The sequence below is a fragment of the Typopeltis vanoorti genome, chromosome 12 (assembly GCF_054136105.1).
Source record: "Typopeltis vanoorti isolate ZY-2024b chromosome 12, IOZ_Tvanoo_1.0, whole genome shotgun sequence".
NCBI classification, from domain to species: Eukaryota; Metazoa; Arthropoda; class Arachnida; order Uropygi; family Thelyphonidae; genus Typopeltis; species Typopeltis vanoorti.
This window is the reverse complement of record NC_143560.1, coordinates 31,297,581-31,315,338: the sequence shown is the minus strand read 5'-3', so window position 1 is coordinate 31,315,338 and position 17,758 is coordinate 31,297,581. Positions and strand designations below refer to the sequence as shown.

The 17,758-nt window shown below is 36.1% G+C and overlaps 1 protein-coding gene across 3 annotated transcripts in view; it reads left to right on the top strand.

Moving 5' to 3' along the window:
- The window catches only part of LOC150100662 (circadian locomoter output cycles protein kaput-like), a 287,332-nt gene that overhangs the window by 179,682 nt on the left and 89,892 nt on the right, over nucleotides 1–17,758 (top strand). For all 3 annotated transcript variants that reach the window (XM_090401207.1, XM_090401206.1, XM_090401208.1), the window contains one exon: nucleotides 3,698–3,803. In XM_090401207.1, the coding sequence (XP_090257333.1) occupies nucleotides 3,698–3,803 (106 nt within the window). The remainder of the gene's footprint in view (nucleotides 1–3,697; nucleotides 3,804–17,758) is intronic.

Sequence of the window (17,758 nt, the reverse complement as noted above, 5' to 3'; positions counted from 1 at the left end):
TCAGATTGTGTTCCCATGGTCAGGAAGTCAAACAAGGCAGGCGTTAGATGGATGAGCAGTAGTATAACACTTGATCTGCAAAAAAAGAAAATGTTATGGAGAATTTACAAGGAGAAAAGTGATCAGTACACCCATGAGCAGTACAAGGCTCAAACTAGGAAGGTTACCAGCATAGTAAGAAAAGCTAAATCAGATTATGAGAAGACCTTAGCCAAAGAGATCAAGGGTAATCCCAAAGAGTTCTTCCGCTATGTGGCAAGTAAAAGGAAGAATGACTTCGGAAGGATAACTTTAGTGGGTGCTGATGGTATTGAGGTGACAAAATCAGATGTAATAGTAGAGTTACTGAGTGATCACTTTTCAAAAGTCTATCACTCAAGTGAGGATATCTCTGTACCTGTAGCAATAACTAATGTGAGAATTGAAGCTAAGAAATCAGAGGCATTTAATATATTGCAAAATTTAAATGCAAACACTGCTGTAGGTTTAGATGGAATATCAGCTCGTGTGTTGCGTGAATATGCAAATGAATTGTCAACCTCTTACTTGAATATTTAATTTAAGTTTGAACTCTGGTATGGTCCCTATGGAGTGGAAGTTAGGCAAAGTGGTTCCTTTGCATAAGGGTGGTTCTAAAACTACGGTAGTTAATTACAGACCAATTACTATCTCAGGAGTAGTGGTAAAAGTATTGGAAAAGTTGGTTAAAGACAAAATTCAAGATTGAGTGGATCAGGATATGATACTCTATAGAGGTCAACATGGTTTTGTTAAAGGTTGATCCTGCCTTAGCAATCTATTAACTTTTCATAATAGAATGACATCTGAGTTGGACAAAGGAACTGGCTGCACAGTGGTACTTCTGTATTTTGCCTAGGATGTTAATTGAGACCTCTGACAGTTAATGTTTTTTCAAAATTTTCTGAAGTTTTTGCATCTGTATTTGTTTAAATTTGGTTGATTTCTGAGTGCCGCTGCATATTCCAAAAATAATCTTTCTTTTTTAAATTTCCAGTGATGGAGCATGGTGGTTTTCTTCCAGAGATCCTGTGAGTGATATCCAATGCATGGTCTGAAATACCAGATTGACCTTAGTCATGATTGCAGTTGTAAGTTTTGTGTTAATCTAAATGGATGGTAGCTAATCTTCCTGTCTGTCTGAAGTAAGTCAACTTGCAGGCAGGACACTTTATATACTCCAGGCACGGAGAGAGAGAGAGAGGAGGGAGCTAATCTTTGGTAAAAATGGATAAGGGTAGCAGGTTTCTGGTGGTGCTTCAAAGCTGTAGCGGTTGTACTTTTTTTAAAGACCTGTCTATTTTTTCTGATGTATCCCAAAAGGGATGTCTGAGGATTGATTGATTATTTTTTTTTTAATTCTGTAAGCACTATAGCCATTGGATAGGAAGGTGTTGTGTATATGGTTGAGTTCTGTTGAAATAGAGGTTCTGCTGGAACAAAGATTGTAGGCTCTATTTGTTAGAGTTTTAATGATGCCATATTGTTGAGAGGGGATGGTGGGAAAGTTTGTGAATGTATCTGCGTGTGTGAGTGGGTTTTCTGTACAGAATGAAAGAGAGGTTACCATTTGGAAGGCATGTCACTAAAGGTGTTTAGGAAGGGTAAACTTTACAGTCATAGTCACATGTCTCATTGCATTGTCTGTGTGTGTGTGTGTGTTACAAATGTTATTTGTATTCCCTGAAGATGCCTTAGTGAGTGATACAAAATATTAGAAGCATTAAAATTAGTTTTTAATCCTTTCTTATTGTTGTCAGTACTCCATTAAACCTCCAACATGATGTACTCCTAGCACTTAAGCCTTAATACACAGAATGGATATTATTATTAATATTCGTATTATTATTATCTATCTCCATGGAGTCAAAAAGACTCATCATGGAAAGTCTATACTATCTCATACCAAAAGATCATCGAACTGTGCCGTGAACCAATTCACAGTTTCTGCACTCGCCACACTTTCAGGCAATGCATTCCACTCATCAATCACTCTCCATGCAAAGAACTCGCTTCTCATTCCCCTGCTCCCACCCTCCTTATACAGCTTCCATGTAGGCCTCTAGTTCTATACTTGACACCCTATACTCTATGAATCTTCTCCACATTAATCTGGTAACAACTCCACACCAACTTACATCTCAATTATATTCCCTCTTCTCCTATTCACAAAAAGGCTCTGTAAGTTGCATCCCCCTCAATCTCTCTCTTCATTTCTTACATACACTCCATAGACCTGACACTAACTTAGTAAACCTCCTCTGAACTTTCTCTAGTATATCCTCACCCTGCACATTTGCACAGATTTGTTCACATGAAAACCAGCTGACAAAGTCTGAGCACAGTAGTCCATATGTGTCCTGATCAAAGTCTTATACAGGGGATCCATAACCTCTTTGCCTCTGCATATCAATGTCCTCCTCATTATTGCCGTAATCCATTGGGAAGTTCTTACAAATTTAGCAATATGAACCTGGCTGTTAGGCTGAAGTTCTAAGGATGAGTGCTTCCCAGATTCAAGGTAGTTTCATACAACCAAATTTGTTCAGGTTTGGGTCATTCCTTAAGACTTATGCAGATTATAAGAAAAGTCTTTCATATTTAAATTTGCTCCTATGGAGTAGGTGGATTTTTCCCATCATATCATGTGGTGGGTGTTCAAGACACAATAAGCAAGTCAGTCCTGAGTGGCTGTATTGGTGGAAATTTAATTAGAAACTATTGTTTCAAAGATCAAAAAAGGACAAGATAGCTAATGTGATTAAACCTGCAGTATCGAAGATGCCTTGGCTTGCACTGCTTAAGACACGACTCTGTCCAGGAGCCTGTATATTTGCCTTTTATTGGTGCTTCTAGTTTTAACTGACCTGACAGTGTCGAATTGTCCGTTCTCATCAGGCAGAAACCTCAATATCATTAGAATTCTGTATCAGAGAGTTTTGTAAGTGAACTTTCAGTCAGGGCATAACTGTAATTATTGTAAAAGAACCTTAAAAGGCTTGATTCCAGCAATCTAAATTTATAGAAATAGGTGATATTATAAATCCATCCTGTTTTTTATATCATCTCCATCTTTTTTGAAAGCAGAATGTAATTCTAGCACTCCACATAACTTTAATTTATATATATTTGCCGGCCTGGTTGGCCGAGTGGTTAGCTTATCTGCTCTCCAGCCAAAAGGCTGCAGGTTCAAATCCTGCCATGGGCATGGATGTTTGTGGTTGTCTGTGGAAATACTAGTGGTGGTGGTCGGTGGTAGATGGCATTGGTATAGATGATAGAGGTAGTTGCAGTTAATGGTGACAGAGTTGTAGAGTAGGTGCCCTCCCCTGATGAGTCTTTGGACTCCCTGGAGGTGTTACGTAATAATAATAATAATTTTTTGTCACTCTGGAATTGAATGAATTATGTGAAGCCTCACAGTACATCTCACTTTTTTTTTCATTCATTAAGCTAATACAGATTGTTAGCAATCTGTTTATAGCAAATAGATAACATGCCACATGCAGGAGACAGAATTATCTGTTTGAGGCAAGTACTATGTTATCTATGAACAGTCAAATTTAAATTAGTTCTCCTCTTTCTTTCTTTGTAGTATTAAGTGGTTTTCTTATGTAATTAATGCTGACATGTTAGCTGTATATTGAATGTATGTATGTATTTATATGTGTACTTGCAGATTGAAATGATTGGTCATTCTTTGTATTCTTTCATTCATCCTGCTGATGTTGATCATGTAAGAAATCACCTTCAGTCACTTTCATCTACATTATCTTCAAGGAATGGTATGTTCAAATTACATACTACGAATTTTATATTGCATCATAATTTATTTGCTTAATTTTACAGTGTAAAATTCTAAATAGTGAAAATTACGTATTTTGCTTTTCATGCTTTCTTCTTTAATATTTCTCAGCTACTTGTGTGCCTCTAGCATTTTCTGCTAACCAGAGTATTTTGTCTTTATGTTTCAAATAAGGAAGCGTGAAAAGCAAAATGGAATTTAAATACACAGATATTTTGAACATAAATTGTTAGACTTTTATTATCCACTTTCAGTAGATGATGTTTTAGACAATACAGCTTGACTCTCACTTCAGCAAATATGTAGTGGATAGTTTGCCATAGTGATGGTGCTTCAGTCGGGATGTTTCATTAGTTTGGTATATGAAGCAAGTTCGTTATAGTGAGAGTTAACTATACTGAGTTATTTCATGCAGTAGGTCTATTTTTTCAGATAGAAAACTTTTTTTTGGTGGTTCGGAGGTGTCATGAATTGTTTATCAAGGAATAAGTAAATGTCTAGTGTTATTTTGTGGTGTCATTTTACATTTGTTTGCTTGAACTTTCTTAATTTTAAATATAAGAATAGTTCTGTAGTGCTTTGTGCTAATGTATTATTAAAGCTTATGTGTGTGTGTGTGTGTGTGTGTGTGTGTGTGATATACTGTTAGCAGTAAGAATTCTTACGACAGCATGAAAGTCCCATCTCCAAGATAGTTCACAATGGATACACTGCAAAAGTTACTTTATGTACACTTTAAAAGTAAAAGAATTTGAGTCTATAAAGATGAGTGTAAAGAAAAGTATTGTGTGTGTGTTCTGGAAGTCCAATAACAGATTCATCTGTAAACTTTTTGCCTTCTATAACTCTAATCAAGAGATGAGAACATTTGAAGAAAGAGAACAGGAGCTTCACATGGTGTGGTATACTTACATTCTAAAGCAAGGTTTATCACAAATAAGGGATCTGAGTTAGGGACATTATTTAAGTCACTGTCCAAATATTATTGATATAAATGAATATGTCAGGATGACATATAGGTGAGAATAGAAATAGAGGGATATAGAATTTTCTGAGTAGAAAGGAGAAAAGAGAAATACTGGTAATGATAGCAGCAGAATTTGTTCCTGTTCAGAAAGAAGTGGAAAACTGAGAATGGTCTAGAGTAGAGTTTCCCAAATTGTGTTCTGCAGAAAGTGAATAAGTGTTCTGTGATGTCAATGACCAAGCTGTGTATTTTTAAAAATGAAGTAATTCGGGAAAGGGAATACCGCTGTTTATGACTGTCATAAAAATTGCCTGCAAGCCAATTACAACAATGGGTGGCATATCCTCTGTTCTTAAAACTGAACAAAATAACATCTGTGTTGCGAATGTTAGTGACCAATCAGCAAGGAAGTATAAAGAAAATTTTTCTGCTGAAATTGAAGATCAAGGTAGTCTGTATCCAGTTCTCAAATCTAGTAATACTGAATACTTTCTTTGCAAGTTCATGTTGTAGGGTGAAAGTGTTTGTTTCGAAACCGTAGTACCGTGATTTTTTAAATGTGATAGGCCTACAGATTTAAATTTTAATATGAATAAGAGACAAGGGACTTGTTTAATTTTAGTGTTAAGAAATCTCTTATTGAAGGTATTTGTGAGGCAACAGATAGCGATTCATTCATCCACCTCCATATCTATTACATATCTCTTACAACATTTATTCAATTTACTCAGGGAATCTTGCAGACTTGTAGAAGATTTTTTTTAGAAGTATAACATCATCCACATAAAGCAAAGAGCTGACATTAACATCTCCAATTTTGAAATCAGATTTAATACCATTTTCCTTCATAATGATCCTACAAAGTGATCTCCAGGATGTACAAAAGGAGGGGAAAACTATTAGCACACAGGAGAAAAAGTCTGCATTCACTCATAAGTACTTATAATAATATTATAAATTTTTGGTAATCAGAATGGGATATGTCAATGAAAATCAGCACAAACTAATTTAATGATGATGTTGGCCTGAGGAAACTACAATATGCCAAAAGATGTCCAGTGATTGATAACTGATTTAAATGTAATTTTATATTTGTCAACATGTCACACCGTATACATAAGTGTATACGACATAATACACTTATGTCGTATACACTTATGTATATGACATAAGTGTATTATGTCGTATACATAATACACTTATGTATACGACACCAACATGTCGTATACATAAGTGTATTAATACTCCATAATTAATTATTAATACATTACAAAAGAATCAAGTGTTTTGTGAAAATTTCAGGATTTGTGAAGTGTTCCATCATAGGAAAAATCTGGGAAACACTGGTCTAGAGAGTGACATTCAGGTGTTTGCTGATGCTAAGTTGACATCTGATAGTACTGATGTAAGATGAATGCATGATGAATATTTTCATAGTGCATCTAATGGATTCGAAGCCCTGCCTTCAGTTTTTTTTTTTTTTACTCCAGCAGACAAAAGGTTGTGAACCTATAGCACATTAGTACGATGGGTGGGCTAAGGATTTTTTTTCATATATGTTGAAATACTAATATCCTCATTTTTAATATGATATTGCCATTGATGCCATCTGTTCATGCCCCTAATCTTTGTCGGGACTCTCGTTTCTAGTCTTTCATCAAGTGTTTTACATCTAACTCAGCTCTCAGATCCATAAGTTAAAATTGGTTTGAACACTGTCTTGTATACAGCTAATTTAGTTTTTTGACTAATTTCAGTCTTATTCCATATAAATTTATTCAGTTGACTTCCTACCATAAAAGCTTTGTTGATTCTGGTGTCTATTTCCATGATTAATTGACCATCTTCAGTAAAAATCATACCTAAGTAGCTGAAATGTTTTACTTGTTCTGTAAGTTCACTTAAAGTATCAAAAATATCAACTGCACTGCATTCACAGTGCAATTGATATTTTCAATGTTTTTGCCTATTTTCATTGACTTTGTCTCATTATTGCTGACCTTCATATATACAACATTTATTCAATTTACTCAGGGAATCTTGCAGACTTGTAGCAGATTTTTTTTAGAGGTACAACATCATTCGCATAAAGCAAAGAGCTGACATTAACATCTCCAATTTTGAAATCAGGTTTAATACCACTTACCTTCATAATATGATCCATATAGATAACGAATAACAGAGGAGATAATGTACATCCTTGTCTGACACCAGATTTAACATTAAACCATCTTCCCATATTTCCTTCAATTCTAACTGCTGACTTAGAACTTAAATAAAGACTAAGTATTGCTTGATATAATGCCCATTGACACCATATAATGTAGTGTTTTGAACAGCTTTTTTCTTGCTGCCTTGTCATATGCCTTTTTCGTATCTACAAAACTTAAATACACGTCTATCTTTGTAATATTCCCATGATTTCTCAACAATTTGTCGTAAAGTAAATATCTGATCTTGACAACCTCTATTTGGCCTGAATCCAGCTTGTTCTTCGCCAGGCTTTTCTTCCACAATCTTTCTCAACCGTTTCTCAAGTATACTTGCATATATCTTACCAGGAACACTCAGTAGAGAAATATCTCTGTAATTCTCACATTCAGTTTTATTTCCTTTTTATATATGTTACAGAAATCTACTCCAATCATCTGGAATTCATCACTCTATCTAGGTCTTCTGAACCATACAGTGCAGCCATTGTAGGACTTTTATACCTACATAAAAGAGCATTTCTGGTTGAATATCATCTACTCCTGCTGCATTTTCACATTTCAGGCTTTTGATGGCTTTTTTTCTACTTCAAATATGGATATATATATATATATATATATATATATATATATTCCTGATCGCATTCCTGGTCATTGTTTTTAACCACTGTGCTGTCACTGATTGTTTCATTTAGCAATTTTTTTTAATAATTACTCTATACTTCAAGGATATCTTTTTTCTTAAGTTTCATGTCACCATTTATCATCTCTAATTCCTTTACAGCACTCTTTCCTCCATTTCTGAGCTTCTTCAACAACTGCCAGAATATCTTGCCACTTTCTTGATATTTATTTTCTATGTTCTTATCAAAGTCTTCCGACGACTTTTGTTTAGCTAGTTTTACACAGTGTTTAGCTTTCTTACATTTGTCTCTGTATTCCCTAAAAGCACAAGCTGACTTATTTGCCAGGAACTTTTTATATGCTTTCTTCGTTTCCTTCACTGTCTCTTTAACTTCCTGTATACACCATGGAGTTCTGATTTTTCTATCCTTGCAGACAATCTCATCACATGCCTCTCTGACTGAATCAGTCAGTGTTTTCTTCAGGGTTTGCCACTGAATGTCCAAGGTTTGGTTCCTGTTCTGAAACTCTTTCATTTTTTCTTCAATAATGTTTGTATTTTAGTCTACAGTTCACATCTGAGAGCTGCTCAACTTTTATTTACTTTAAAACTTTCTTACATGTTCTTCTTTTCAATATGATCCTGTTCAAGACTAAATGGTGATCATTTCCAATTTCAAATCCTCTATACACTAGTGTACTGCACCAGTAGAAAACATCACTATCAACAATAACATAGTCAATGAGACTTTTCTTATTCCTTGCCTCTTCTCTTCATGTAAATTTGTGCACATTTTTATGTTGGAACCTTATGTTAGTAATAACCAGTCCATCTCCTGAGCAGAAATCCAACAGGTATTTGTTATTGTTATTAGCTTTGCTCTTTTCTCCAAATTTTCCAAAAATATTTTTTGTATGTCTGATAATCATTTCTTACTCTGCTATTTAAATCCCCTACAAGGACCAACTTTTCCTTTTTCATTGTGTCAGTTGTTTTCTCTAAAAGCCTCAAAAATTTTTTTTTTCTCCCACTTATACCTTAGTAGAACCTTCTGTGGGGCCATAGGCACAAATAAGTCTCATTGTCCAGTTCCCCATTCTGATATTTACTCACATCATTCTACTTGAGACTGCCTGCTATTCAAGAAGATAGCTTCGTATTTAGTGTTGAACACTATGGCTACTCCTTCTTTTCCTAGATTGTCATTGCTGAATATAACATTTTGTATTTATTGCTCAGAAAGATCTCACCAGTTTTTGTCTTTTTTGTTTCAGTCACTCCTATTATGCCAATCTGGTACTTATCATAATAAATTTAGTTTAATCCTTTATCCAAGTGTGAGCAAACAAAGTTTGCGCCTGAAAATATCTTCAGGACTGGGGTAAGGTAGTACAACACTGGGAAACTCATAGCAAAGGTGGAGCAAGCTACTATCTCTCCTATCTCAATATCTCCCATAATGCAAAACACATCTCCTTGCAGATATGTGTAATGTTATGCATTAAGGGAAGGGCCACTACCCAGACTAGTTTCGACCTTTATTGAGGTCTCTTCAGTGGGAGCCAGGCCCAGAGGTGGATACCAAGCAGAAGCAATAGCGAGGTCATCTTTACCTATAGGAGTTGCCAAACGGTGTGTCACCTTTTTATTAAATTACTCTGGATATAGAGAAAGATGTTGAAAGTATTTAAGTTAAGGGATATTACATCCTATATTGTTTCTTAGCCGAATAAGAAACTCAAAGAGTTTTATGCCGAATATAGAAACTATATAAAGTTCGGCGATTCCGTGCTTATGCAAATACCTGGATAGTGCAGCACCGGACCCATTTGGTAGTGCAAACTGAGGCAGCTCATAGTAAGGGTGGAGCAAGCTCCGATTACTATTCTTGGTATTTACCCATAATATGAACTTAGCTCCTAGGAGCTGTATTACTGTTCTACATTATGAGAGAAGGTCACTATCCAGACTGGTTTCAACCTTTATTGAGGTCTCATCAGTGAGTAGGTAGACCTAGTTAATCCCAAGTTTGTAGCAAACAGAACTTACATCCCTTCTATGAGAATTGCCAAGAAGGTGTCCTAATAAATTACTAATTATATGAAGAGCCAAAGGCTTAAATTTGGCGACATGAACTTATTTAAGTTAAGGGATATCACATCCCATATTGTTTCTTAGCCGAATAAGAAACTCAAAGAGTTTCATGCTTGGTATTCTTGGTATTTACCCATAAAACTCAAAGAGTTTTATGGGTAAATACCAAGAATAGTGATTGGAGCTTGCTCCACCCTTACTATGAGTTGCCTCAGTTTGCATTACCAAATGGGTCAGGTGCCGCACTATCCAGGTATTTGCTTACGCTTGGAATCGCTGAACTTTATATAGTTTCTATATTCAGCATGAAACTCTTTGAGTTTCTTATTCGACTAAGAAACAATATGGGATGTAATACCCCTTAACTTAAATAAGTTCATGTTGCCAAATTGAAGCCTTTTGCTCTTCATATAATTAGATGTTGAAAGTTTATTTTTAACTTGGTTAGACTATAATAAATTTAGTTTAATCCTTTATCCAAGTGTGAGCAAACAAAGTTTGCACCTGATAATATCTTCAGGACTGGGGTAAGGTAGTACAACACCGGGCGACTCGTAGCAAAGGTGGAGCAAGCTACTATCACTCCTATCTCAGTATCTCCCATAATGCAAAACACATCTCCTAGCGGATATGTATAATGTTATGCATTAAGGGAAGGACCACTACCCAGGCTCCCACTGAAAGACCTCAATAAAGGTCGAAACTAGTCTGGGTAGTGGCCCTTCCCTTAATGCATAACATTATACATATCTGCTAGGAGATGTGTTTTGCATTATGGGAGATACTGAGATAGGAGTGATAGTAGCTTGCTCCACCTTTGCTGTGAGTCACCCGTTGTTGTACTACCTTACCCCAGTCCTGAAGATATTTTCAGGTGCAAACTTTGTTTTCTCACACTTGGATAAAGGATTAAACTAAATTTATTATAGTCTAACCAAGTGAAAAATAAACTTTCAACTGATACTTATCGAATTCCTCAGCTAACTCCATTTGTTTGCCATTCAGGCTTCTTATGTTGATGGTGATGATGATGATGAACAGCCTATTTTTCTACCCACTGTAGGGTGAAAGCCTCTCCCATTGCAGGAGGTTTGGGGTCTACTACTCCCATGGTGACCCAGTCCATATTGGGAGAGTATATCTATACTTGGGTGAAGGAATGTATAAAGGTGGAAGACAATCACAGACATCCATGCCTGCGCAGGATTCGAACCCGCAGGCTGGAGAGCGGATATGCCAACCAGGCCGGCATGCTGATAATACTGATTTTGAACTCTGGTGATGTTGAGTTGGGGTGTGTTTAGGATTTGTTCCAGTAGCTGACTTTTCACTGTTTGCTCTGGTTCCCTGGCAAAAACAATGGGGCCTTGTTTAACCAGATGGCTTCCCCAGTCAGCATGAAATTCTGTCATGATGATGATTGGATGCTGTTATAGATCTTGGAATATAGAGTAGTGATCTGCCAAAAATATTTCAGCAATTTGATTTTGCAACTAAAAAGACACTGAGCCTTAGTTTAATCCTTTATCCAAGTGTAAGCAAACAAAGTTTGTGCCTGAAAAGCTTGGGTCTGATTCCCACTGACGAGACCTCAATAAAGGTTGAAACCTGTCTGGGTAGTGGCACTTCCCTTAATGCAACGCAGTATACATGTCTGCAAGGAGATATGCTTTGCATTATGGGAGATACTGAGACAAGGAGTGATGAGAGCTTGGTCCACCCTTGCTCGGAGTTGCCTGGTGTTGCACTACCTTACCTCAGTCCTGAAGATATTTTCAGGTGCAAACTTTGTTTGCTTACACTTGGATAAAGGATTAAACTGAATTTATTATAATCTAACCAAGTGAAAAATAAACTTCCAACAGCTTTCTCTAAATCCAGAGTAATTCAATAATAAGGTGGTACACCTGTTGGCAACTACTATAGGTAAATATGACCTCCCCTATTGCTTCTGCCTTAGTATCCCCACGTTTGGGTCTGCCTCCCACTGATGAGACCTCACTAAAGGTTGAAACCGGTCTTGGTAGTGGCCCTTTCCCTTAATGCATAGCAGTATATACATGTCTGCAAGGAGATGTGCTATGCATTATGGGAGATACTGAGACAAGGAGTGATGAGAGCTTGGTTCACCCTTGCTCGGAGTTGCCTGGTGTTGCACTACCTTACCTCAGTCCTGAAGATATTTTCAGGCGCAAACTTTGTTTGCTTACACTTGGATAAAGGATTAAACTAAATTTATTATATTCTTAGATATCTTGCATCTGTACTATCAGAAGTCAACTTAGCATTAGCAAATAACTGAATGTCTCTCTCTATACTATTCCCAGTATGTATTAATATAGAAGTTAAATAACAGTGTCTTAAGTAGAGAACCTGAGGTACACCACTAGTTGCCTTCTCTTAAACTAAGCACCTCCATATATTTCAATGCTTGTTAGTCAGCCACTCTCTTATCTATGACAAAAGCCTATTTTTACATATCCATCCCTTTGAGTTTGTATACTAACTCATGTGGAATCCTGCCATATTCCTTGGCAAAAACCAAAAGTATTAAAGTACATCCATTTCTCTTGTCCAACTCTGCTCTCACTGTGTTATGGAATGTGAGCAGATCGTTAAAGTATGACCTAACAAACTTCTGCCAAAGATGAAACCCAAGGCTTATCATGTATTAAGTATTTGTGATAACACAAATACTACCATTTTTTCTGAACCAAACAAGAATTTTTTTTGTTAAATATATTTTTGCTAAATGCTTTTCTTGTTCAAAAAAAAAACAAAAAAAAAAAAACTAAATATCTATCTATCTATCTATCTATCTATCTATATATATATATATATATATATATATATATATATATATACACATGCTTAATAATGCAAGACCTCCAGATATCTGATAACATCTCCCTTGGCAAAAGGCTAGCTATAAAAAGTCTTAAGAACAACAAAGACATCATTATCATACAAGCTGACAAGGGCAACGCAACTGTAATGCTAAATAAAACAGATTACCATGAAAAAAATCTTGGCATTATTAGAGTCAGATACATACTTGGAAATTGAGAGAGATCCAATGAGGGAGATACATAACAAAACAAACAACTTCTTACAAAAAGCCACAGAACTTCCACGAAACATACGCCTCGCCGCTCGCTCTTTACATCCACTCATCCCAAGGTTATATGGTCTCCCAAAAGATACACAAGGAAAATTACCCACTGAGACCAATAGTAGATAGTATTGACTCGCCTACCTACAGCTTATCTAAGTTTCTGGCTTCATCTTTAAAAGGTTTTACAGGAAATTCTTCTTCATATATAAAAAAACTCAACAGATTTCGTCTCGAAAATCAAAAATTTCAAACTCCACCCTTCAGATATCATGGTGAGCTTTGATGTGGAGGTTCTCGATATTTTAAAGAACAAGATTTCAAAAAAGATATTTTCCATGCTATTACATTGCGTTCACTCCGGCTACTTTCAATATGAGAAGAAAATCTACAAACAAAATAAAGGATTAGCAATGGGAAGTCCCCTGTCTCCTATATTAGCTAACATCTTTTTTGAAGATTTCGAACAAAAGGCAATCTCCTCAGCTACTCTTAAACCAAAAATTTGGCTAAGATTTGTAGATGACATATTTCTTATCTGAGACCATGGCACCGATAACCTTCAGTCTTTTTTAAATCATTTAAACAACTTCCACCAAGATATCAAATTAACAATGGAGGTTGAAGAAAATGGATCTCTTCCCTTCCTGGATGTAAGACTTACTAAGTCATCTGATTCTATCAAAATATCAATCTATAGAAAAATCTACACACACAGATAGATATCTGCATGCATCCTCACATCACTATCCTGCACAGAAAGTGGGTATCATCTCAACCCTAGCACATCGTGTTAGATCTATATTGTTAGATGGTGAAGATCTAAAAAATGAACTACAACATCTACAAAGAACCTTCACAAGTAATGGCTACTCATCGAAAACTATTAATAAGCATCTATACCACCGCCATCAAAACAACTCAGAAACACAAGACAATCCAAAAGGTTATATCTCCTTACCATATATCAGCTTGCTCTCCACGAAACTAAGAAGAATTTTAAGAAAGTTCAACATAAAAACCTGTTTCTCTACTCTTCCTAAACTAAGATCGATTTTAAGCAAATACAAACAAGCTCACAACCATCTACAATTTCCAGGACTGTACAAAATCACGTGTGTTTGCAGGAAGCAATACTATGGCCAAACTGAAAAGTCCATCCTCCTACATCTAGAAGAACACCAGAGAGACATTGCCTACAAAAGAACTAGAGCAAGTGCCCTGTCAAGCCATGTACTGTTTTCAGTAAACACAAATGATGAAGGCCGTCAACATGAGATAAACTGGACAACAACCTCCAACCTTCATATATGCCGTGACGAGGTGGAGCGATGCATAGTTGAGTCTAAGGAAATTGTTATGGACCCTCATCACATAAATAATACCCTCAGCTATAATCTACTGGACTCTTTCAGCTCTGCTATCCGATATTGGCACACGCGTGAAATCAGACGCACGCAGCTACTTAACAATAGAACTTCAACACGGACTGTAGCTACAGTTCAAAGCTAACTGAGTTTATAATAGTCGTTTTATAGTGATACGATGTTTCTTATAGTGTTTACTTGCTTTCTATATTCCCACGCCTGAAGAAGTTGGACAATCCGATGAAACAAGTTGCGTTTTGAATAAATTTAATTGTTATTCTAGTCTCGGTTATAGTCAGTATATATGAATATATATATATATATATATATATATATAATAATAATAATAATAATAATAATAATTTCTTGACTATGATGAGCTCCATTTAGAGAAGCAGAAAATGTCAGTTTATACAGAACAATTGTCAGCCCTGTTTATTAAGCTTTTTATTCAACCATAACAATGCTGTTTCATGGTCCCCCAATATGGAGAAAACAAACCTTTTTTCCTAGCTTTTGAACTACAGCAAAATATCATTCAATGTTTTCTTTGCACAAACTTATGATAAAGCATGTTCCTTCACGTTGACAATATAAAAAAGTTGGCCCAACAGATCTGTTGATTAGAGTTATAGAAGGCAGAAAGTTTACAGATGAATCTGTATTCCAAATAAGAATGGTAAAAGCGTTTTACTCACATCAGTATTTAAAAAAAACATCTTGAAATGAATTTCTCAGTATGGATTCTTACAGATTCAGCATCATAGTATAGGTAGCTTGTCTTTTAACTCACTTCATCAACCTTCTTTCATCAGTATTAGTATTTTCTCAGAATGATTATTGTTTAGATATTGAAATTCATTGTTATTCAGTTCCTTCTTTCTTCCCAATTTCTAACTGCTCCATGTTAGTGTGATATATTTTCAATCGTTGGTTATAACATAATCTCAAGAACTGTGTCAATAATGAACTTAAATCACTTCTCAGTCATGATTTTATCCATCGTCTATTCGTTGGATATCATCAGATGCCTCTGGTCACTCAGTTGCTCGATGACATGCTACATCAGGTCTCAGTAGGTGGTCCTGTTGTATGCTTTTCTGGAGGCTTTAACTCTCTGATAGAGACTGACAGTTTACCTCTTTTTCCAGGAACTTCATCTTCTATTACTGTTTTGAGAAGTCCTACTTCCATCCTTTCAACATGCCCAAAGGATTTTAACTTTCTTCTGTTAGTATCCTTAAGGAGTCTTAAAGTTCTACTGATCCTTTCTAGCACCCATCTGTTTGTTCACCTATCAGTATACGATATTCTCAACAGCCTTATGTAACACCACATTTCAAAAGTAGATATCCTTTTCCTATCAGACTTCTTTAGATTCCGAGTCTCACATGCATAAGTTGCAGTTGGAAAAACAGCTATCAGAAAAACAGAATCCTCAACTTTGTACCTGTGGAGATAGATCCATCCTTCCAGATTTTAGACAAGTTTCTGACTGTTATTTTTAGTCATTCCTAATCTTCTTCTGATATATCCTGAACAGCAATTCTTCACATTAATAATGGATCCCAAGTACTGTGTCAGCAACTTCCATGTCTGTATTTCTTTTGAAATCCATAATCATTGTCTATCTAGGATTAAGCTAAAGTCCTCTGTTCTTACTGATCTCATTAACTTTGTCGAGGATTTGTCTTAGTTCTTCCTTATCATGACAAAGTACTGTATCGTCAGTGTTACTCAATGTTAATGTACAAGTATAGGTTTGTCGTATTCGGTTTAAGATGTCTCTGGCAAATATTTTATGTGTGTGTGTATGTGTGTGTGTGTGCTAAATAGACAGATGGGTCTGTAGTTACTGATGTCTTCTTTATTACCTTTTTTATGCAGAATTATGGTCTTTGATGTTTTCCATTCAGTAGGTACTTTCCTTAATTGTATATATATATAGGGTAAACCTTTCTGCTAGAGATTTAAAGAGTATTTGTCCACCCATTTTTAATTCATCAAATTTTATACCATCAATTCCTGGTGATCGGTCATTTTTCATATGGGGGATAGCCATTTTTACTTCTTCAGGTAGGACAGATGGTATTTCCAAATTTTCGTCTGGTACTGGAGCTGTGATTACTTGTTTAGATGAGTAAAGGTTCTCATAAAACGATTTTACTATTTTTTCCATTTCACCTCTGTTTGTGTGTCTGTTTCCTTGATTGTCTATGAAGGCTGACGGTAGTAGTGGTTGCTATAGATTTATTTCTTTTTCTACTTTTTTTAGGCTACTGTGGAGCCTAGCTGCTTCTGCCAATTTTGTTGTTCTATATATGTTATAGTCATCTTTGATATTCTGCCTCAGTTGTTTGCAAACTGGTATCTGAGAGATACCAAAAGGAAACCTGGAAGACCAGCCTTAAGGTGGGAAGACCCAATGATTAAGAAAGTTGGAAGAAAATGTAGAAGAAAGGCCCAAGACAGGAATAGCTGGACTCTTTACGACCTGCAGTCATGGAGAAATCCTGACTGAAATCACAGGTCCATCAAGGTAATCAAGGTATAGGTTTGTCGTGGTGTTTCTGGAAGCAGGTATTGGTAATAACTAATCTGTTAGCATGGACAAATTTCAACAGCCTTTCACCACCAGATGCTACATTCACCCAGATCAAACATGCCACACTTAGGCCTAACTCTCATACTCTTTCCCACTTTTGCATTAAAGATTAAAAATACATCTCTCTGGTAGGCACTCCAAAACAGGTCTGTAAGTTTTCATAGAGTTCCTAACTCTTCATCAGGCCTATTTGTGTGGGGTACATAAACTAACACAGTCAACACATTAATATGATGAGCCTTAGGTCTAATACAAAGTCATTAACTGGATTATAACCAAGAAGGGCTCTTGCCTGAACTGTCTTCAGTATCACAGCTCCCCCCATGATGCTTTGAGCCACCTCCTAGATAACCACTAGCTTACCATCCTGTCTTTAGAAGTACCCTTCTCCATTCCATCTGGTCTCTGTAATTCCCATGATGTGAGTTTTATACTGCTCCATTTCTTTACAGACAATATCAAGGGTACCTATCTGTACATTCTATGTGCATATGTAAGATTCACCACTAAGATTAATCCCATACCTTCTGTGTTCCTCATTCACAATATCACTGACTTGTGTTGGAGACTGTAATATACTTCTCAAATAAGTTCCTCTGCCTAAGCCTGAATGCGGTTCTGATTATTCTGTGCAACAACTGATGCAGCATGAGGTATTATAAGGTGCAACTACCGTATTAACATTTTGGAGTGAAGTCATTGCAAGAAAAAAAAAGCAGTATGGTTGCAGAGGCCTTTTCCACATATCTGGGAGGTTTTGGTCCCAATTCATCCCATGTTGGCCAGATGAGTTGGGACTTCAGCCTACTAGGTGAGGCAAATACCTAAGAGATAAGGCAGACTCCTGCTGCATAAGATGAGATGCAATAGCAAAATAGGAAAGTTTCATCACTAACCCTCAAATACTCTAATAGCAAGAAGAAAAGAAACAAGGATAGGGACCAGTCTACAGATA